Genomic DNA, 23024 nt, shown 5'->3' with positions numbered 1-23024 from the left:
CGTTAATCCAGGCTTAGCTTAATAGGGCTTTGAACAACTGGGCCCAGCAGTGACAAAACTCTATGTAAACACAGATATAGGAACTCTACATACAAGATAATGGTTGCAATAGCTTGACCTCTCCGTGTAAGTTATCTTTGGCACTGTGCCACTGGAATACATTTCCTGGTTGTGTCTCACAGTTTTCAGCCAACGAGGCAATCGCTGATGAACTCCACTTATAATTCCAAATGTTAAACGATGTGATCTGTCCCACGTATGATTCTACTGCTATACCAGCTTGAAAGGGATTCTTGCCTATTAGTATATCTCCTCCAGAGATAACTTCTCGCGACACTGGATTGCCGTTTTGGCCATGACTCACTCCATCTATGTGCAGCTCCCACTTGTTTAAGAGGATCCCTTCCCATGTGATTGCCACGTGATGCCAAAACCCATTCTTGAGGTTTTGGTTCTGGGTGGCTATTTCACTTCAAACACAATCGATGCAACATCAAATTGTTGTAATGAATGACAATGTGATTACACATTATATTAAAAACAATGGTATTAAACAGCTAGGCTCAGTCAGATGTGCTGTGCATTGCCGGTACCGTCGGGGCCATGCACGCATGTTTCCAATGCACTGACCCTGATATTAAGCAATATAAAGTCACTTTATAATTAACGATTATTCCACAAGCGCGATCTAGATGTGAGATAAAAGATAGATAAAAGATAGCCAAAGAGGCGCATAGCGCTGAGTTGGCGGCTATAGGCTATAATCATCCCATATCCAACAAGCGCAAGTGGAATAATTGTTTTATTAAAAACAACTGAGAAATATTGATAGTTATTAAATTCTCAGCCTCGGATAATGCATTTCCAGCGTTCTGATTGGTTCACTCAATCCCGGTTATCAGCTCATATACCGTAGTTTGACCTTATATGGAAAACGATTGCCCCAGGTATCGCTTAGCTAACATATTTTTTTTCGGCAGGAATCGAAAGTTTCTTCGTAGCTTTAGGTAGAGTTAACGCTTATTTTAAATAAGTATCTAAAGCTGAAATACCTGCATAATCGCGGGATACGATTGATCCAGTAACAAAATTTTACTTCAGTGTGACTAACGAGAAGCTGTACCATTTGATAATTATTCCCAACTGTAAAAAGAGTTGTGGCTCTTGTATCGGAACTTTTTATCCACGATGACGCTGTAAAATTTGTGATGGACGACGGCAAGTGAGATTTGACGTAATCGTTGCTGTTATTACGATCAAAAGACAACTCGAAGGACACATCTAAAAGATAACAACAGGAAGGGCATTTAAGTGTCCCTGACTGAGAAAGTGGTCCAGATGTTGGAAATAGGGGTCAACAGAATTTGATGAAACTTGCTGCAGAAGTTGGCCTTGGTGAGATATTCCAAACGCCATTTGGGTTTTGTTTTCCGACCTTTGGTTTAAAAGTTTCAGGGGGGGGTCCCATTTCGGGCCTCTGAATCAGTGAAAATCCTGTTTTTGAGGGGGTTTGTTTGTACTAGTATAAAAATAAACACATTAAACATACTGAATATTTTTCTGCATAGTGTTTTTCTACTATAAATACCCTTTCAGGTCGTACGTAAAGATTCAACATCAAGGCATCTGACTGTGTGGGGCCTGGTACTAGTTTTGGCCAAATTTTAAAGAGAAAATTACCACCAAAAATTGCCAAAGTTTAGCAGTTGAAAATTTTTAACTGCCAACTTAGCTAAAACGGATTCTTCTGTCAGCAGTTACTCCCATGTAAGTACAACCAAAATCGACTGTGAAAAAATTGGCTTGCTAAATTTAAGGGGCTTTAGCAAAGCATTTTAGAGTCACACCCTCACAAAATTTACATATTACCAAAAGCAACAATTTAACAATCATGGTAGCTTTATTTATATTTTAACATTTCAGTTTGCTTTGTTAATGCTTACTTTACTAACAAAGTCTGTGATTAGCAATAACTGTGTGATTAAAAACTACCTGGGACCCTTAAATTGCCTTAGAACTGAAAAATAGTACTCACAAAATCAACGTTTGTTCTACTTGAACGGGAATATTCGTACAAAGTAACTAATTGGAACTCAAATAACTAAATAGGCGGCATGATAGTTATACTGACTTTTCTTTTAAGCATAACCTTGCTTGCTTACCTTCATATCACTTTATATTAGCCATGTTTACAGTGGTAAGGCTCCTTGGCTTCGAGAGAAATGTCTCCAAGGTACTTTTTTATGTCAAGAAATAGCCATATTCCTGATAATTGACAGCACCTTACGGCCAATTCATAATGCCCGATGAACAGTTCTTGTTGTATTTGTTGACAGACAAGTCCACAGTCTGATATATGTACGGAGAATGATTTCTCACGCCACTGAGTTGTTAAGGCAGCTCTTTTCTTTATCGAAGATTTCGATATTCAGCTCGTGATTGTGTGTAAGTAATATTATGCATATTTTGTGTAAAAAGGCAGAGATATTCTCTTTGTCGGTACCTGCGTCCTTATAGCCATAGCCGATATTTCTACGTCCACATTTTATATTGCTGCAGTATAGTAAATGAAATTTCGCTGTTTGTTCCGCCATCTTGGATGTAAGCAAAGAAGGACTGGGTCGGTAGTGGTTCCCAGTCTTCTTATCAACTGCTTCTTTGTTTACATGCACCTGTCAATGTCGGAAACAATAAATTTTGTGGGAAGGAAAGGAAAGGAATGGCGTTTTGTTCTTTCGCAGGGCCGGGGGAAGACAATCTATGTGGTGCTATAGAATGAGCAAAACAAAAAAGTTCCATAGTACCATTGCTTAGCTGTAATGCGGATATGAGCTCGTGGCTCAAGGATAAATACAAAGGTTCAGGGGCTTCAGGGAGCAGGGGACGTCCTGCTGACAAGGGTTCGGGAAGTGGCGGTAAGAAATGCAAGATAATTTGTTGTACCCTCGAATATTTATCCCTTCATATATTCATATATTGTCTTGCTCACTCTTGTCTTCCTCCCCCTCCTCCTCTTTTGTATCTTCGCTCCTTTTCCCCTCATTTCTTTATGTACAATAAAGTATTTATGTATGTACTATATGATGTCATGTATCCAAAAAAATTTTTAATAACCTGTCAAACCGGTGATACCAACCATGACTGCCATAAGTTAAAAATAGAGCATGACATCTTTGATAAACCTGTCAAACCAGTTCATAACCTGTTGGTAATACTAAATTAAAATATGAGGTCATCCTATTATGAGTGAGCAAGACAATAGGCGGTGACGTCATCGGCGATAATGTGTGCCACCACGTATTAACGAGAAACCACCTCAAAAAAGAGGCCTAAAACATCCTTCCCAGACTACTTGTGATTGTAACCATTTGGTCACGCGAATGACGCGTGACTGCATGCCAACTGCAGAAAGTTGTCCAATCGGACATATATTAAAAGAATATTAAGAAATGTCATACTGACATTTCTTATATATGAATATATGAAGGGTTAAATATACGAGGGTACAACAAATTATCTTGCATTTCTTACCGCTACTTCCCGAACCCTTGTCAGCAGGACGTCCCCTGCTCCCTGAAGCCCCTGAACCTTTGCATTTATCCTTGAGCCACGAGCTCATATCCGCATTACAGCTAAGCAATGGTACCATGGAACTTTCTTGTTTTGCTCATTCTATAGCACCACATAGATTGTCTTCCCTCGGCCCCCCGAAAGAACAAAACGCCATTCCTTTCCTTTCCTTCCCACAAGATTTATTGTTTTCGACATCGACAGGTGCTTGTAAACAAATAAGCAGTTGACAGGAAGACTGGGAACCACTACCGACCCAGTCCTTCTTTGCCTACATCCAAGATGGCGGAACAAACAGTGAAATTTCGTTTACTGTATAGCAGCAATATAAAATGTGGGCGTAGATATATCGGCTATGGCTATAAGGACGCAGGTACCGACAAAGAGAATATCTCTGCCTTTTTACACAAAATGTGCATAATATTACTTACACACAATCACGAGCTGAATGTCGAAATCTTCGATAAAGAAAAGAGCTGCCTTAACAACTCAGTGGCTTGAGAAAGCATTCTCCGTACATATATTAGACTGCGGACTTGTCTGTCAACAAATACAACAAGAACTGTTCATCAGGCATCATGAATTGGCTGTAAGGTGCTGTCAATTATCAGGAATATGGCTATTTCTTGACAGAAAAAAGTACCTTGGAGACTTTTCTCTCGAAGCCAAGGAGCCTTACCACTGAACACATGGCTAATATAAAGTGATATAAAGGTAAGCAAGCAAGGTTATGCTTAAAAGAAAAGTCAGTATAACTATCATGCCGCCTATTTAGTTATTTGAGTTCCAATTAGTTACTTTGTACGAACATTCCCGTTCAGGTAGAACAAACGTTGATTTTGTGAATACTATTTTCCAGTTATAAGGCAATTTAAGGGTCCCAGGTAGTTTTTAACCACACAGTTATTGCTTATCACAGACTTTGTAAGTAAAGTAAGCATTAACAAAGAAAACTGAAATGTTAAAATATAAATAAAGCTACCATGATTGTTAAATTGTTGCTTTTGGTAATATGTGAATTTTGTGAGGGTGTGACTCTAAAATGCTTTGCCAAAGCCCCTTAAATTTAGCAAGCCAATTTTTTTACAGTTGATTTTGGTTGTACTTACATGGGAGTAACTGCTGACAGAAGAATCCGTTTTAGCTAAGTTGGCAGTTAAAAATTTTCAACTGCTAAACTTTGGCAATTTTTGGTGGTAATTTTCTCTTTAAAATTTGGCCAAAACTAGTACCAGGCCCCACACAGTCAGATGCCTTGATGCTGAATCTTTACATACGACCTGAAAGGGTATTTATAGTAGAAAAACACTATGCAGAAAAATATTCAGTATGTTTAATGTGTTTATTTTTATACTAGTACAAACATACCCCCTCAAAAACAGGATTTTCACTGATTCAGAGGCCCGAAATGGGACCCCCCTGAAACTTTTAAACCAAAGGTCGGAAAACAAAACCCAAATGGCGTTTGGAATATCTCACCAAGGCCAACTTCTGCAGCAAGTTTCATCAAATTCGGTTGACCCCTACTTCCAACATCTGGACCACTTTCTCAGCCAGGGACACCTAAGAATGTGTAGTAATAAACGTTAAAAAAAAAAAACATTTAATCTGTAGGTACAGCTCTCAATTCTTTACAGAAAACGGAATAACCACCTAGTGTGTCTATATAAAAGCTGCGAAATGTTTTTCTCTGGAAGTCACTGTTCTCAATTAATAGCTCTTCTGACTCTTTCCGATCTCAATCCGGTGAGGGTAAAAGGCGGAAAGAGTTTGCGGAATGGTATGTGGCATGGTGTGCGGAATGGCATAATTATGCGAAATACGATTTACGCGGGGAATAAATTAACTGAAGAGCGCATCCTGTTTTCGCGCCAATTTTATAAGAGCATCGATTTTTCGATGTTGCGTACTGTTAAACAACCAAACAGCAGATCGAGGATTAGAAAATATACGCCTGGGATAGAACATGTCTGATCGCTGGTTAGGAAGTGAGAGTGAAGAAATCGATGAAGTTTCGCATTCAAGGAACTAAGAATAAATTAAATTTCTAGTCAGACAAATAGAACGTGGCAGCGAGTAGCCTAGACAAAAAGCAACACCAGACTGGAGAAATAACATCAGTCCAAGGCCAAAACTATTATGTGAGAAATTTTAAATTTAAACTCAGTCATTTTATCAGACTCTTTGACGGTTACAATTTGTACAACTCATGGGAAAAATATGTTCTACTTTTTCTCACTTTTTCTCACCTTACATTTTCGTCGAGGGACGAGTACGCAAGTCACTGTTGAGCTGCTGAGCTAGCTACCTAGCTATTCAATACGGTGATTCAGGTAGCTATAGTTCAGTTACGCGTTATCGAACTAAACATATCCGTCTTTAATTAAGGTCTTTCAGTGCCAGACGTCCCAACTTAAAATGAGATTTAAAAGCGAAAAAGCCCTAGAGCAAAAAAGCAGATGACAGGTATGGTGTCTAATTATCGACACTGGTTGTGTGAAAGGTTGTGAAACTATTCTTATCACAAATGCATTTTGGTCAAATTGTTGCTCATGATAAATGAATCATCGAGCATACAGGGTATGAGAATTGATCTTTTACCGACGGTTTAAAAAAAAAAGAAAAAAATGTTTCAGTATTATTTGCCCTCGGTAAAGGATCAATCTTTGTCCGGAGAAGACTTCACGCTGTCACGTTATTTTTGTCAACCGAAGTCGCATGGAGTAAAGTGAACATGAAATTTAATTTACTACGGATTTACTCATAGTTCCTTGAATGCGAAAACTATTAACAGTTTTCATCGCTTTCTTTACCCTCACTTCTTCCAAATCAACAATCAGATGATCAAATCCTCGAATTGTTGTTAATATTTAGCAAGAGTCCGCAGCATCAAAAAAGCTGCTGCTCTTGTAAAATTGGCGCGAAAACAGGATGCACTCTTCAGTTAATTTATTCCCCGCGTAAATCGTATTTCGCATAATTATGCCATTCCGCACGCCATGCCACATACCATTCCGCAAACTCATTCCCCTTTTACCCTCACCGATCTCAACCACAACTGAAAATCGACGGTCAAAAGTACGATAGCCCAAACAAGCACTTATGCATGGAATGCATTTACGCGTGCATGTGTAAGATTTCGCACGTTGCCAGCGAAACAGCGAGAAATGTTTGCTTCCAAAGCGTCTTTTATCCTTTGAAAGTAATACCGAAAATAGACGGCACAGTACTTTAAAAAGGATTTTTTTAATCGTTCTAGGATGGCCAATCGAGCGAACCCCCTCTTTAATCGCTAAAAAATGCAATAAAAACTGCATAGGAATTCACAGAGTTACGTCATCACCGTTGTTCTTTATCAACTCATTCTTTCTTTACCGATTAAAATTTGGAAACTGAATGCTGATTTTTGAGAAGCCAGGAAAACCAGAGAATCCTGAAAAATCCTTGGAGCAAGGACAAGAGCCAACCACAAACTAGACTCAAACGGTATATGGCATTAGCTGCGGGCATTGACCCCTGGGATACAAGGGTGGGAGGCTAATGCGCTCATTCAAAAACTCATTAATAATTCATAAGCCATTGACCCATCAAATGGTCGATAATACATCACGTGCATTGACTTTATATCGATAAACCTCCTCCTTATTTGAATGCGTTGTTTTATCAGCTGATAAAACACTCCTCATTAGTATGCAGTGTTTTTCTTGTATGCTAATTTCCAACATGGCACAAAAGCATAATTGTTATGAACTCCACTGACGCGCGCTTTTCCAGGAATGTTTTTGAAGCCGTTCAAAAAACTCGCAGCACGTGTTTTATCGGGTCTAAAACCACTCAACTGCACCTCGTGGTTTTAAATTAATCCTGATAAAACACTCCTGCTCGTGTTTTAAACAATACTTAACACACCCTCCGTGCTCTCCGAGAGAAAGAATAGGGAATTTTAAAAGCAACGACAACAGCAACGCTTACGTCACTTGAAAGTTTGAATTCACGCTTAACAACCCGTAGAACTTGAACAACGTGGCCGAACTATCCAGGAACTGAACTGGTAGGAACGGTGTTTAAGTTTAGAAAGAGAATAAAAAATTCACCGTCGTGTGGTCACGTTCTCCATAAAATCTTATATTTCATCGTTTTGCAGAGGACGACCATATGGCTTCTCAAGTGATCAATAATTCTTGGAGAAATTCAAGGCTAAAGTTGGCAAAATTTTATGGTATAAATTAGGATCACATATCCAAACCACGGTCACGGTAGTGATTTTCTTTGTTTTCTCTTGATGAATTATTAATGAGTTTGAAAAAAAAAGATATCAAAAACCCAATGAAACTTCCCCTTTAAGTTCATGTTAAAACTGAAACTCATGATCACCTCCCCAAGTTCGTTCTGTAAATCCACCAAACACATAGTTATCCTTTCTGACAATGGTCAGGGTTGGGCTTTTGTTGTCACAGTGACGATGAAACGTGGAGACATCCCAGCCATGATTCAAAGCGCGGTAGCAAGGAAGCCACAAAGATGAGTTATACCCTTCCTCCAACAGCATCTTACTTAAGTGTTGGTGATGGACGCTGTTCATTCGCACAATCGAAGAACTGATAACTGTTGATTAAAGAAGGAGATGGAATGAAGGCAATGCCTCATTCACACCAAGGATTAAACAAGTTTACAGTCAACCCAGGTCACGCGTGAACAGTATTTCCAAGAATGAAATGAACATTCGAATTTCTCTTTGTAATGTCCGACGTGTGAATAGAATGTTGGACATTTCTCTGGAAATGGTTCCGAAAAAGACGCATTAACTGAAAAAAAGATTCAAAATACTTGGGAAACAATTGTTATTCTTGAAATATTCAATTTTGCAATGTAAAGAAAAATTCATAGCTTTATACCGTCAATAAGCTTGGGAAATTTATACGGGAACTCTGAAATCTCGCTGGCGATTTTCAAAACTGACATGTAAATTTCAAAACTCCGTTCAAATTTCAAAAATATCGTTCACACGTGACCTGGGTTGACTGTAAAAGCTGTTTAGTTAAACGCAGTTTAAAATTGTTTCCTTCATAAAAGCTGCTTTCGGATTTTTTGTCGACTACAGATTTAGCCCAAATGAAAGCATAAGTTAAAGTTTTCTTGAATCCTCCGTCAAAGCCAATTGTGGTTCAGCTTTCTGTTGCCAATTTTCATTTTGTTAAACCTAGTTTAATTAAACATGTTTTGTTTGTGTAAATGGAGCTTAAGACTAAAATCTGCACGGCCTCAGGTCTTATTATTAAAACCAAGGCTCTCACGTAAGCAATCACTTATGCTCTCTACAAAATTTTGATATGGAAGTGGTGCCTAAAGTGGAAAAAACTAAAAGAAAATGAGAGACTTCCGTGGTAAGGTATGCAACTTAAGCAGTTGCGAAAAGAAAGCCTGGAAAAAAATATCAAGTTACACGGGATTCGAACTCGTGACCGCTGCGATATCGGTGCAGTGCTCAAGCAACTGAGCTATCAAGCCAATTAGGAGCCGGTCAGTTTGTAAGTTCGTAATATACCTGTAAACGTGATAAATTTAAGAAAGGATGAAACAGTAAGTAAATTGTTCCATGACGTTTTGCTTACCTATTCCATCACTTGAAGGAGCGTCAGGTGAGGCAGAAGAGGGAAACAAACTGCACTTTTCCCGGGTAAACGTAATCTGGTCAATAGCGATATCTCCAAGGTAACCTGATGCTTTTTTGGCTTCAAAAATAACCTATATAACCACAAGAATTGGATAAATTTAACTTATCTTTATTTAGGCCCATAGCAGTTACTGAAGCTAGCTGGGATTTGCAGTCTAAATAAACTGTTAAAGGAGTAATTACAGGTAGGTAGATAGGTAGGTAGGTAGGTAGGTAGGTAGGTAGGTAGGTAGGTAGGTAGGTAAGTAGGTAAGTAGGTAGGTAGGTAGGAAGGTAGGTAGGTAAGTAGGTAAGTAGGTAGGTAGGTAGGTAGGTAGGTAGGTAGGTAAGTAGGTAGGTAGGTAGGCAGGTAGGTAGGTAGGTAGGTAGGTAGGTAGGTAGGTAGGCAGGTAGGTAAGTAGGTAGGTAGGTAGGTAGGTAGGTAGGTAGGCAGGTTGGTTGGTAGGTAGGTAGGTAGGTAGGTAGGTAGGTGGATAGGTAGGTAGGCAGGTAGGTAGGTGGGTAGGTAGGTAGGCAGGTAGGTAGGTAGTTAGGTAGGTAAGTAGGTAGGTAGGCAAGTAAGTAGGTAGGTAGGTAGGTAGGTAGGTAGGTAGGTAGTTTGCCTTTATTTATCCACGAAGTTTCATTACTTTGCAATGGTTTACATAGAAGTCGTGCTATATACCACAACTACCTACAAGATTATATAATTATTAAAATTAAAGATAACCGTGCGGATGATATGTTACGTTTTCAACATGTCCTTAGTAAGATCGGATGATAAAAAGTCGTATTTACCTGATACTGCAGAGACGACTCGTCAACAGGAACCAAGGCCTCTACCCACGTGCCATTTTGGTGTCCAAAAAGCCTCCACAGTAACTTCTCCTTTCGATTGTGATTCGTCACGTAAACATTTAGCCTTCCCACGTGCAGCCCCGACATGTAATAATGAAATTTAACACAGGAGTAGGACGAGCTGAGATTTAAGGGCACGGTAAATCTTGCGGTGTAGCCATAGCCACGTGATGAATTTAAGGCCTCGAAATAAATATAGTGACCTTGGAATCACAAAAGCATACAACAAATGAGGACCGACATCTGACACTAAGGGACTTGGAAGACGGGATGAAAGAACGTGGGTATCACAGTACAGAGAAAGCGAAGTAATAACCAACCCCCTCCCAAAAGCCCGTCCCAACTCGACAAAGTCTTGGATTCCCACCAAACAATCCGATTAACGGTTGTTTTCTTGGTTTCTAGGTTTCTTTGAAACCTCATTTATAGGCTGAATTTTCAATGACCTAAAGGATCATTGACTTAAGTCTATATGAAAATAGGGGCGCTTTCCATTCAACAAAAAAAAACCGGTTCAAGATTTCGGAATTTTTGCTAGTCAAATGGAACGGGTCCCTGAACTTGTGAATCACGTGAGGTGGCTTGCAGTCAACCAAAGTCACGCGTGAACGATTTTTGAAATTTGAACGGAGTTTTGAAATTTACATGTCATGTTGAAAATCGCCAGCGAGATTTCAGAGTTCCCTAGCTTATTGACGGTATAAAGCTATGAATTTTTCTTTACATTGCAGAATTGAATATTTCAAGAATAACAATTGTTTCCCAAGTATTTCGAATTTTTTTTTCAGTTAATGCGTCTTTTTCGGAACGATTTTCCAGAGAAATGTCCAACATTCCATTCACACGTCTGACATTACAGAGAGAAATTCGAATGTTCATTTCATTCTTGGAAATACTGTTCACGCGTGATCTGGATTGACTGTAAACCTACCATTGCTGGTCGTAGGTAAGTGACATTCGTGGTTTAAGAAAACGTCGAAAATCTCAGACAAAGAACCACAAGCAGAACATTGATACACTTCCATAACCATTTTGTTTGCGGCTCTTTCGGCTCACGTGACGTTCGCGCTCGGCCGGGGAGACTAAATCCGCCACTCATTGCGAATGGAACACAGAAAATTCGCTAATTCCGGAAATTCCGGAAGGAAGGGTAAGCTCTAAAGGTAGTCCTAAATTTTCGGAAATTCTTTCCGAAACTTTTCCCGTTCCATTGGATTTCTGACCGGAAATCTCGGAAATTTTGACTAAATGGAAAGCGCCCTAGGACAATAGGATAAATTCATTATTTTTGTTGTTTTGCTCTTCTGAATATTCCTTTGTAATACTTATAGACTTTATTGTAGTATTGCAAGCAAATCTAAAATTTAGTATTTTAGGTTTTTGTATGTTAGTATTGTTTCAAGAATCAGGCTTCTTCTTGTTCTTGTTCTTGTTCTTCTTCTTGTTCTTCTTCTTCTTCTTCTTCTTCTTCTTCTTCTTCTTCTTCTTCTTATTATTATTATTATTATTATTATTATTGTTATTATTATTGAAAAAGCAAGAGAAGAAGGAACGAGGAAACGAGAGCAATGAGGAGTCAAAATTGTACATAATCCGACAAACCTCCTCCCGACACATCGTCACAAGGCCCAGTACCCTCCGTTGCAGTGCAGCCACGATTTATTTTCCAGTCCTTGGAACCAGCCAAAAATATTGTCCAGTTCCTTGAGTTATCGTCAAAGTCAAGAAAAACTGAAAATAAAATAAAATATAATAAAAAAGAAATAAAGTTCAATCTAGGAATACCAAGGAACGCTTTTTTTTACTGCTTATTATATCTTCTTGTGCCTCTCAAAGGAGTGTTTGAGACAGGCATTCTCGCGGGAAATCAAAAATGTCTTCGGACCAGGGGAAATCAGGGGAAATCAAATACTCGTCAGCACAACAGATCCTCACAGATCCGCATTTTGAAAGTCCCCTTTTGTGACCAAACTTGCAGCGACCTACACATACATTTTGACGAAGAATTTTCTCAGCATTGACGATTGTCGTTATGTAATAACTGGCAACATTAAAGCAACGACAGGACGACAATGTAAGACAAATGTCTGCGTTGAAATGCATGGTTATTTGAATAAAGGTATACGTTATTAAATATTGGTAGATCTCATCGGTCCCCACAACAAATTTTTGTCGTCCACTCTCCTTAGTCTGGCAATTATCGTGCCAACAGGTTCCATTTCAAAACTAGTGCTTCTGGGACAGAACAACTGTGTACCTTGTGATTTTCTCTTTATCATCTCTTCGCTCATCGCCATACTCCAAACCCTGACGTCATCAATGGAAGTTGACCCACCCGACCCCCCACCGTTCTCTCCTGAGCCAATAAAAAGTTGAAATGGCTCACTATTGCCGGCTACACCAAAGTCAGCTGAAGTTTTGTCAGACGCCGTCAAGTTTCCGTCGACATAGAACTTGAGCCCTTCATCAGCGGTCCAGGTCAGCGTTGCTTCGAACCATTTGTTGAGGATCAACGGAAGGCGCATTTCCCAAAATAAATTTTGCTGAACAAAGAATATGTGATATCGACCATGGCGGACTCTGAAGCCCAAACCGTGCCCAAATGGGATTCTCTCTGCAAAAAATCAGTGAAAATGAATGTTTGTTAGTACCTGCTCTGTAGAGGTCAAGTTTAACCAAGTTAGAATTGTGAATCGTCGGTTCATGGTTCCAAGTCTGTGGCTTTCGTTGTGCAGACAATAACGTTCCTAAGTTGCTCCGCCGCTGACAATCTGACAATACAACCTTTCCGCCAAACATGTCTGCCAATCACTGACGATAGTCTTTTCACGACTTAACTCACACAGAAGACCACAATAATTAGACTACAGAGAGTTTCGAATTGAACCCATGTATTTTGTGAGTTAAGCACTAAATAGATGAACGCTTAACGAGAAAACGAAGATCACTTTTTTCCCGCCAGTGGAGCCCCTTGCGACGGACTCTTAAAAGGGCGTTAGAGTTAGAATGGAAGGACGGCTAAGTAAATTACCAAATTCCGAATACAGGATCCCTCCAAAAACAACCCTCCCAAAGATAAGCCCATAGTAAGCCGCTTTTATTACTTTTGTCCAGTGCAACCAATTTCTTTAGTCGCTTTTTATTATTGTCCAGCACAACCAATTTTGAAACGCATAATCCTCCTAGCCTCAATAATGCCCTCTGAAGGAAAAAAATTCTCCGAAAATAATTCCCTAGTCCGAAAATAATTCCCTAGTCTTCTCATCTTAATAACTTGAGAAAACGTCAACTTCAAATCATATCTTTGCCTTGTCAAACCAGACTTCCAGGAGTACCAGAGTCACTTGAAACGAACCAGGCTGACTTTTCGATGTTAGCTCTAGTGAACATGGCTAATACCAAAAGTAAATTAAAAAGTTTGTCTCCGCACAAGATTCAAGCCTTTTACTTTGAAAACCAGGAGATAAACTTGTTCGCTGAATCAGGATAAAGTGTTTATTCTGCTTTTACCAGAGTTTTGGTGAAGAAAAAAGTATTCAAAATTTGATTAATTTGAGCAATTTGATTAATTTGATTAACTTGAGCAAGCTTTGGAACACAGCAATCTGACAAACACTCCGTTCCTTTGTTCAAGAATTCCCAAGGAAATATGTGATGAAGTAAATTTATACCTGAGGTGTTCCGTTTGCCGTACAGCTCCATCCGTATCCTGCAGTAGGTGACGCATTCAGTGAGATGAAGTCTAATAAACCTTCCGTAGATGAATGGAAGCAACCAGTTTGTGACGGTCATATGATTATCTGAATTCGCCGTCAATGTCTACAAAAAGAGCGAGATAATTTATACGTATTGATAATTAGTTTCAAACAAGTCAAATTAATCCATTCCTTAATCTAGTCCTCCATCCCTACAACTACATTTCGTTCTTCCCTCTTTTTCCTTCCTGGCGTTGATGGTTTTGAGCATCATGCGTTAACAGGAACATTTGTGTTGAAAAAAAGACCATTTCTTCGGCAGTAAGATGAGTATATTCTACTCCCTTATTTCTTTTAATGTGTCTTTAATATATTGTATATCTTCTTCTTGTCTTACTCTGCCCTCTTAGATTAGCTTTCGCTATCCGCGGTTTAGTGTATTTAGTAAAAGAAGTGGCATTTCTCTGTATTTATGCATTTAATGTATACTTAATGATAAATAAACAATAATGGAAGATTAGTAGTATAAAACTTCGTCAAGGCTCCAGAACGCTTTTTGCCTCATTAAGGCCTCTTTTTAAAAAGAGTATCAAACTTTTACACCACCTAATTAAGACGACAAAAAAAATTTATCATAATTTATTTATTAGTAGGGTCTATTTTCAAATTCAAAGTCAAAATTCCGAACTGGCAGGAGGCAGTTGGCTTACGCTACCTTTTCTCCGTTATTATTTTCGTAGAACCTCCAGTCATGACCATTTGTACTGTACGAGACTTGATATTTTGTAGTATATTCCAGATTGGAAGGCCTTCCTTGGGTTGCAATGCAGGTCACTTCTTGTTCTTTCCCCAAATCAACCTACAAAATAACCTCACCATTGTCAACCCATAATGAATGCTGTTACAAATGAGTGTTGTGCCGCTAGCACTAAGGACACAAATGATGGATCCGAGAATTAACTACAAGTTAAAGTGGTAAAGTGAAACCATGACGGATGGAGAGACCATAGGATATTGTAGCTTCCAGCAATCCGGCTAAGTATGTGTTAACATTTATTCCACTAGTGCGTGTTGGGATATGAGATGATAAAAAAAAAGTTAAATAAGTAAAGCCATAGAACATATGACCTAACAGCAAAAAGTACAGTTTCCTGCTCCGGAATCTCGTTGTGAAATAAAAAGCTATTTTCAAACCCAGAGCGTTAAAAACGCTAAAAGATACTAAAAAAACTGGTATTTTTTTTTATGTCAACCGAACTTCGTAAAACAGAATGAATTTTAATAATATCAAGAAAGGCTGTTTATGACCCAAGGAGCTAAGATAAGCTAAACGAAATATTCAGTTTTTCCAGTAAGTTTTAACGCTCTGAGTTTGAAAATTGATTTTTATTTCACAGAAAAAAAAAAAAGAAAGAAATGATTACCTGAAACCAGTTTTCTTCAAAGCCGTGGACAGGGTGTCTGTAAGGGCCCCAACCTTGCGTCCCTCCAATGTGGTTAAGGCGCCCTCTAATAGGCCAGTCAGAATTGCTCTGGTTACTGATTGAGGATGCCGATAGTTTTGCATCAGGAATCACGGCAGAATCTTCGACTCCATAAGCTTGTGAACATCCTCAGGAAAGATATAGAAAAATACTAGTAACTGATAGTAAGTGAGAGTGTCGCTTCCTTCGCATTGTTTTTTTAACCATTTTTACTCCAGAATATTAGGAACGTTCCAAAGTGTTGGCGCTGGATCTGCGAAGAGGGATATCGTCTGAAGTGAAGGCTTTTGCAGGTTTTTTTTCGAGCAAAATAGGCAATTTTACAGTTATATGCTTAATGACCTGCCCTTGGATTGGAAGCGAGACTGGGGTGACCTTGTTTTGATACAAACCTCACTGCTTTTCATATGTAAATGCAAACTAGTTAGCATAAGAACAGCATGATCTACATATGAAAAGCAGTGAGGTTTGTATCAAAACAAAGTTACCCCAGCCTCGCTTCCAATCCGAGGCCAGGCCACTAAGCACACAACTGTAAAATGGACTATTGAATAAAAATATGATTAAGGAAAATCTGCTTTCTTGAAAATGTGGAAACATGTCACCAAACACAGTGCATGTATGAAAACGGAATTTGATACCAAATAATTTACATACAATTTGAAACCCGAAAAATTGAGAAATTGTAAAGTTAAACAATTTAGAATATTACTCTGTTAAAATCTAATTGACCTTTAGTAACTCAATAATTATTTAAGCTTAAACCCTGTCACGTCAAGGAGAAAATTTACAGACAAATGTATGAAAAACTGGAAACACTTGATTATTCACTTTTCAATCCAGAACCTCGCAGCTTAAGTTTGTCTTATCTTTTCCATTACCTTTGTAAAAATGTGTTTAAAAAAGGTAATAAAGTTGTTGTTATCAATTATTTTGTAAATATTTTAGTTCAAAATTTGGCCATTACCAACATGTCCCATTTTACCGACCCTGAACTGCAAAAATTAAGGTAACTAACCTGCATCAAAGAAATACAATTCCAATTTCAAGCATTTAGATCCTTCACCGACTTCAAGTCGAACCTTGACGGCTTCAAAAGGTGGAAAGAACGCTTCTTTGGCTATCTCGCCTGCTGACAATAGCTTAAACATAATAACCTGCAACAAAAATTCATAAACAATACTCAACGAATACAAGGAATAAGTATTCTTGAATTGTAGTTTGAAATTTGTATTAAAAATACTACTTGAGCTTTTAATTTGTATTTGAGCCTATGCAGTGAAAATAAATAAATAAATGATTTCTGGTTAACACAAAACAGTCTTATTTTGAACATTTTCCCGAAAGCACAAATTAGTGAAAACAGTTGTCGAGGAAGTCTATCGTAAGGGTCTGTAAACGTTTAAAAATGGTTTTAGGATCCCATTTAGCACCACTCAAGTCCATTTTTTAAATAATTATAATAACAAACCAGGATTGCCAGGATGTCCAGAATAGCTAGCCAGGATTGAAAATGGACTCAACTTGAAAAAAGATCATCTACAACTTATGCGTTTTACTTTTGTCACTTTAGTGCGCTTATAACTATGGCTGTTAACCTAATTACCCTTTCACTTGTCACTTTGTCAACCAACCAACCAACCAACCAACCAACCAAACAAACAACTACACAAAAACAGTACCTTTGCAGTCGAATTTCCACCAAGAGACTTGCTATAGGTCGTCCAATTCTCTCCATCTCGGGTTTTTTCGTACTTCACAGTCGTAGCCCTTACGTCATTCCCGTTTACTCCCTGAATAGCAATGTGCGTCAGGGTGTATTGTTTACCCAAGAGAACTTGCAACCATGCGCTGGCGTCTGCGGCATTTGAGCACCAGGCCCCTGGCGCTCGCGCCTCATTCAGCCGGGCGTACTTGGCTAAATACGAGCCAGTCGCTGAAGAGCTGGATATATCGGCATCCTCCACTGTGCGTTTTTCTAGTCCCACTGGTTTTGATGGCACTAAATTGAAAACCAAGGAAAATCGAAAAACAGGATAAAAACCGTTGACTAGAGCGAAACGTTGAAGCAACCACGACGGCAATTCTCAAACTCATTAATAATTCGCGAGGAGTAGCATGGGGAAATCACCACCGTGAAGAAAGTTTGGAAATGTGATCTTAATTATCATACAATTTGGTGAACTTTTGCTTTGAACAACTCCGAGAATTAAATATTAATGGTTTGAGAAGCTATAACAAACACGTTTCATCCGACTTCCAAACACCTCAAGGCTGCGCCTCGCTTTTCATTCTACTTAAGTGAGATGAAACACTCTTCCTCGTGTTTGATATATTACACAAAGTGGCTCAGTCCTCAAGAGCGGTTAAAAGTTTGATACAATTTAACAGCCGCAACGCAAAACGGCCAAGTTTATGGCTCGACAAAGAACGTCAATACATAAAAAGTGATATTTCTTTTCTTTTTTTCCGTTTTCCGTCCTTTCTCTTTATCTAAACCGGAACTCCGATCCGACGCTAGGAATTGAGCTCCCAGGTAGTTTAGCAGAAATTGAACTCGTTGTAAGAATCTGGAAGTACTCTACAAGAAAAAGAATGTACTTTAAGGGTGCGCTCGTTCGACCCTATTTCGGAATAGGAATACACATAATGATTACTAGAAGCCTCCCATTAGAGGGTTTGGAGTTACTGGGACTCAAAATGACTCTGGAATTTACGTGTTTCAGCAAAAGCGTGCAGACAAGTCTTCCCAAATCCACCCTAAAAGAGAAATGTAATAGCTATTCCGCTTATTCTTATTCCGGGATGCGGTAAATCGAATGCGAAGTAAATCTTAAGTAACGTCTTCGTTTGGATCATGTACACTGTACTTATATTAATTTAAAGGAACAATCAAATACAAGATTTTGGACTATACGGTTTATTTAATTACTTACCATGACAATAAAATACTTCGACTTTATTAGGGTAAAATTGTTGTGATCCCGTAAAAAAGTTTCCAGCCTCGGAAAGAGATAAAGAAATATTGGCAATGTCGAAAGAGGCTCCTAAGCCACTGAAACCCTTCAGTCTGCCTGTGGCGTCCTGATAAAGCTCAAGGTCACGCTGTCCGAAGCTTGGACCAAGCAGTGGATCAGTCCTTGCAGATGTCTTGCCTTGCTGGATGGGCAAAATCCGCGGGAACTCGTTTGACGGGTTTGACAGGCTAAACAGGAATCCCTCGTGCTGATTTCCAATGTCTGCTGCCGGTCCTGAACAGAGAAACATTTAGCAGTAAAATAAATGACTTTTATCCTCAAAAACGTTTTCACCTTAGTTTTTGAGAGGGATTCAGTGCATTTTTTGTTCTTTTTTTGGAGAGTATGATCTTCGATTTACCAATTCAGAAACCTCAACTATTCAAAGCAATTCGACGGGTACAATATCTCCTAATATTCAAGGCTGTCTTATTTCCAGGGTTTACAAATGATAGATCAGAGACTTCACTCGACTGCAGCGAGAATCGAACCCACGACCTCACGAAGAGAAATTCATGGGTCATTTAGCACTGTAACATATACTCCTGAGTTAACTTTCTGATCTATCATTTGTGTCCTTAGTGCTAGCGGCACAATGACATTCATTTATCTCCTGGGTAACCCCCAATTTTGCGAGTTTTCAACTAATCGACTCGAGGATAGTTTTTTCTCGAGAAAACGAATCCTGGTCTCTCTGTTGAGTTCGGCTTCCCTTTCGTTGTTCATACATTCGAGGCTAGATGTGACAGTTCTTAATTTCTCACTAAAATATAACCAAATCGCATGCCATGGACTGGCAAAATATGTCTGCTTATGAGAAAGTTTTTAAGAGTTTACTTTCAATTTTATTTTATTTTGCTAAAGCATTCTCCGATTCAGGGCTTTTTAAATTTATTTTTCATATTAAGGTCGAACGATGCCCAGCGGTTTAGTTCTTTTTATCGAAAATGCACTGAAAGTATAATATGAACTGCGAATAGAAGATTTAATAAGTGTAAGATTGTCGCAGTTATGTAGGCTCTTCAACCGCTATTATCACAGAACTAATTCTCCTATCTTATCCCCATACTTTTTTTTATAGAAGTACTGGGGAAAAGTTATTAAAATATCAAGAAGATTCACCTTGGGTGATCATATCCTTCATTCTCATGAACTCGTGCAGGGGTTCAACAAGGAGAACTGAATTGATACAGTTCACTGTTAGGGCTAAAAGGGTTAAGGAGATTCGAGCCCATTACCTCTACGATACCGATGCTGTGCTCTACCACCTGATCTATCAAGTCAGCTGGGAGCTGTATCATGATTTATTTTTCTCAGGATTCATTTTCGTACCTGCTTAAGTAGCATACATAACTGCGATGATATTCCACCTGTTATCAGAAGGTTTAAGAGTGTATATCTCTACACTTTAAAAGGTATTTAAAAAAAGAATGACAACCATCAATCTCTCACCTCCCCAGCTCTGTTCCACAAAGCCTCCGAAAATGTATTCTCCAAGTTGTATTATGGTCAAAGTGGGACCTTTTTTGTCACACCACACATGGAAGTCTTTAGTCACCCAAGATGCCTGGTCGGCGGAGTAACATTGCTTCCACAATGCATTGTCCCGGATGAAAATTGGTAACGCTGTTCGCAGCACTTCAAGTTTCTCCAAATCATCTTGCAGTATGTCTGAGGTCATAGCTGTGGATTGAATAATACAAAACAAACTAGGTTCACCTTTTCCTCGACATTAAGCGATCCATTTTGAATACAAGATCAATGCGAAACTACATTTAGAGGAAAGGTGACCTAGTAGCCCAGCGAGTGAAGTCTATACACTGTATACAGTAGGCAGCAAATAGGATCGGATTTCTTAGATGACGGGAGATAGAAGGCGGGGAAAAATTCCCAACATTGCTTTATACATCGAGATGAATTTTGTAACATATAAAAGCACAGAGGGGCATGGGCCACCAAAGAAAATGTTCTACATTGGTTGTCTGAAAAGCTGCAACAGATAATTTGTGAACGATATTTACTCGTTTGAAACCTTCACCGTCTGTGAGCTAGCAGACGGTTTTCGTTTTCACACCTCCACATTCCTTTCTTCCTAATTCCTGTTCTTTGTGTTTAATTAATATGTGGAAATAAAGAAACATGTTGTTTATCCCAAGTCTTTATACCCTGTAATCGCATAATAGTTTGAATGTCAATGATATCCTTACTGCCTCACACTTCTTCATCAGAAAATGACCGAAACGCCATGGTCTCTTAAAGTAAAGTATGCTTATGATTCATTGACAATCTTTTGTTTAAAGGAGCAGATGAAGCCCCTAGTGCATTGTTTCAAAACTGAATCTAGATAGAATGCCGGTATAATAGGGCGGAGGGGATTTAACTTACATAGTCCATTATTGTTCATTTGCACCCCTCACTCATTAACTATTTCAAGCAATTTAGAAGCTAGAACCTTATACATTCATATCTTTACGAAGTAATAATTTACCAGATTGCTTCATCGTAAACGAAACTGTGAATCCCTCGTCCGTACTGAAATCCGAACTGGTGATCTCTGATACAAAATGTCCTTGGCCTTCAAACACAACAGAGTTCTGGCCAGCAACAATTCTTGCCCCCGTCATGTTGGCTCTGTGGTATTTGTTGACGTCAAAGCTCTCGGTTGTAGAAGATTGGTCAAAGGTCCAGCGATGAAGTTCTGAAATAGAAAAACTAGACTAGAAAACTGTTTATCTACTTAAAATAGACCACCTATAGACAGATTAAGAAGCCCACTGATTGTCTTAAGCTGCGGCCTAAGTTAGACTTTGTGTTAATAATTGGCCGTAAAATTTTAGAAATAAAGCTTAATTTGAAGGATTTGTATGGAGTCATTAACATAACAGTGCTAATATCTCACCCCCAAATTGCAACAAGAAGCTGATTTTTAGCAAGTAGACATTTTTTGTCATGCTCTTAGCTTTCAGGGTACCTTTACAAACCTCATAATTTCAAAGCTTAAAATAGCTGCTAAGTGCCCCCATAGATAAAACGGTATCATTTAGATTCCGTTATCGCAGCCAATTACATATTCTACAGTCTCATCTTAAAGTAATATCACAATTATTGAATATATTAACTTAAAGGAAGGCCCTTTCAGCGCATGTGCATAAATCAAAGTGCTTTTTTCTCTTTTTTATCAACTTTTTGGCCTTAAAAAGTCACCTACTCACAAGTACTTCGTAATCACTTTCTATAATTAGTCCAAGCAAAATGACTGATGATAAAAATTCACAGAAAATGCTAGTAGATCTTACTCATATTGTCGATATTAAATTTAGCGTTGATCCGTAGGATTTATTCCACGGTCGATAAGTTTACAATTGTTTGCATGCGAAAATTACCACCCGAGTTACCTATTCCCTTCCAAATGGTTCATAAACAACGATTTAATTAAACAGGCTTGGGACATAGCGAGCAAAGGCGAACAAGTATTTTGAATCATGGACATGCGCTGAACCGTGAACCCCTCCCTTTAATCCTATTCACCCGTTAGGGTTATAGCTTCTGTTATCGTTCGTTTAAGTGCTTATTCACACTTGATGTTTATATCAAAAAAGAAATAAGTGCCCTGTCTCCAATAAGCGCCCCCTCTCGTATGAAAACCCTTCCTTGAGTTCCTTGAGTCCCGGAGTGCTCCTGACCTTACTTATTTACTTCCTTATCTTACTTACTTACTTATTTCTACTTTTATAGATGGTGTGAAGACCGTATGGACTTAGCCTGCCGACATTTACATGTAGTAGGATTCTTTTGACATTACTGACTCGTGCGAACTGGACCTTAATTTAATTCTCTTAAGCAAGAGATTTTCTCTTGCTCTTAAGTTATATCAGTTATTGAACTTATTCAGTTGTCTACAAGTACTAGCTACATACCCAAGCCCTAAACGCCCCCCCCCCCCCCCCTCCTCCCACCCCTGCTCGCTTCTCAATCTTTATCGTGGGCGCACCCATAGAATTATAAATTAGGGCAAGAAGATGGCTGAAAGTTTACTCCTCTAATTAGAATTTTAATCATACCTTTCGGGGATATCGAAGAATATGGTGAATATTGTACTTCTCCGTAAGCCATGGCGGCAAAAAATCTCCAGGGTAGAACGTTTCCGGCTTCTTCGCTACCCATATTCGCCAAACGTTTAATCACAGACTCCTGAAGATTGTAGTCCCACATGTTCATATGTGTTAGCTCCCCTTCAAACTGCCATTTGTATCCGGGTACGTTACCTATCCAAATTTTTCCGCCACTACCAAACGTCACGCCGTCTCCTTTATTTGTGAAGATTTCGCAAAAGCTGTCGATATAGTGAATGACAGTGCCCTGAGTCCAGGTTGAACACACGTGATGCCATTTGCCATCAATCAGTGTACCATTTGTGGGGGTTTTCGCTGTCTTTTTGGTAAAACTGAAATAAATTATTACAGCATGTAACGCCTTGTAATCTGCACCTCATTCATCGTTTGGGAGAATTTGGAAATTACAATTATTAATAACAATATGATACTAATGAAGGCTTTGTTTATTAATATTCACAATGACCTCAAAAGGACTTCATTTACAATTTCGTCGATCGCGACTTGTATAGAGTGAAATTAATATTAATATATGACACAAATTCATATTCATTTATTCATCCTTCACGGGCATATAACGAACTCACAATATGACCAGCTCCCAGTTGGCTTGATAGCACAGTTGGTAGAGCACT

General features: G+C 38.8%; 1 protein-coding gene across 2 annotated transcripts in view; it reads right to left on the bottom strand.

Annotated features, from left to right (window-relative positions):
- LOC146452963 (uncharacterized) overlaps nt 1-23024 on the bottom strand; it is a 75564-nt gene that overhangs the window by 40140 nt on the left and 12400 nt on the right. For both annotated transcript variants that reach the window (XM_085097186.1, XM_085097187.1), the window contains exons 11-26: nt 22339-22721; nt 20766-20975; nt 19730-19960; nt 18197-18511; nt 16943-17262; nt 16279-16417; nt 15201-15388; nt 14492-14635; nt 13753-13900; nt 12339-12695; nt 11684-11812; nt 10022-10284; nt 9183-9315; nt 7945-8175; nt 1053-1281; nt 94-470 (exon numbers count right to left, since the gene is read on the bottom strand). In XM_085097186.1, the coding sequence (XP_084953312.1) occupies nt 94-470; nt 1053-1281; nt 7945-8175; nt 9183-9315; nt 10022-10284; nt 11684-11812; nt 12339-12695; nt 13753-13900; nt 14492-14635; nt 15201-15388; nt 16279-16417; nt 16943-17262; nt 18197-18511; nt 19730-19960; nt 20766-20975; nt 22339-22721 (3797 nt within the window). The remainder of the gene's footprint in view (nt 1-93; nt 471-1052; nt 1282-7944; nt 8176-9182; nt 9316-10021; nt 10285-11683; nt 11813-12338; nt 12696-13752; nt 13901-14491; nt 14636-15200; nt 15389-16278; nt 16418-16942; nt 17263-18196; nt 18512-19729; nt 19961-20765; nt 20976-22338; nt 22722-23024) is intronic.

The sequence above is a fragment of the Pavona decussata genome, unplaced genomic scaffold (genome assembly GCF_977016875.1).
Source record: "Pavona decussata unplaced genomic scaffold, jaPavDecu1.1 SCAFFOLD_361, whole genome shotgun sequence".
NCBI classification, from domain to species: Eukaryota; Metazoa; Cnidaria; class Anthozoa; order Scleractinia; family Agariciidae; genus Pavona; species Pavona decussata.
Note: the sequence above shows the minus strand (reverse complement) of the source record. Positions and strands in the feature narration are given on the sequence as shown.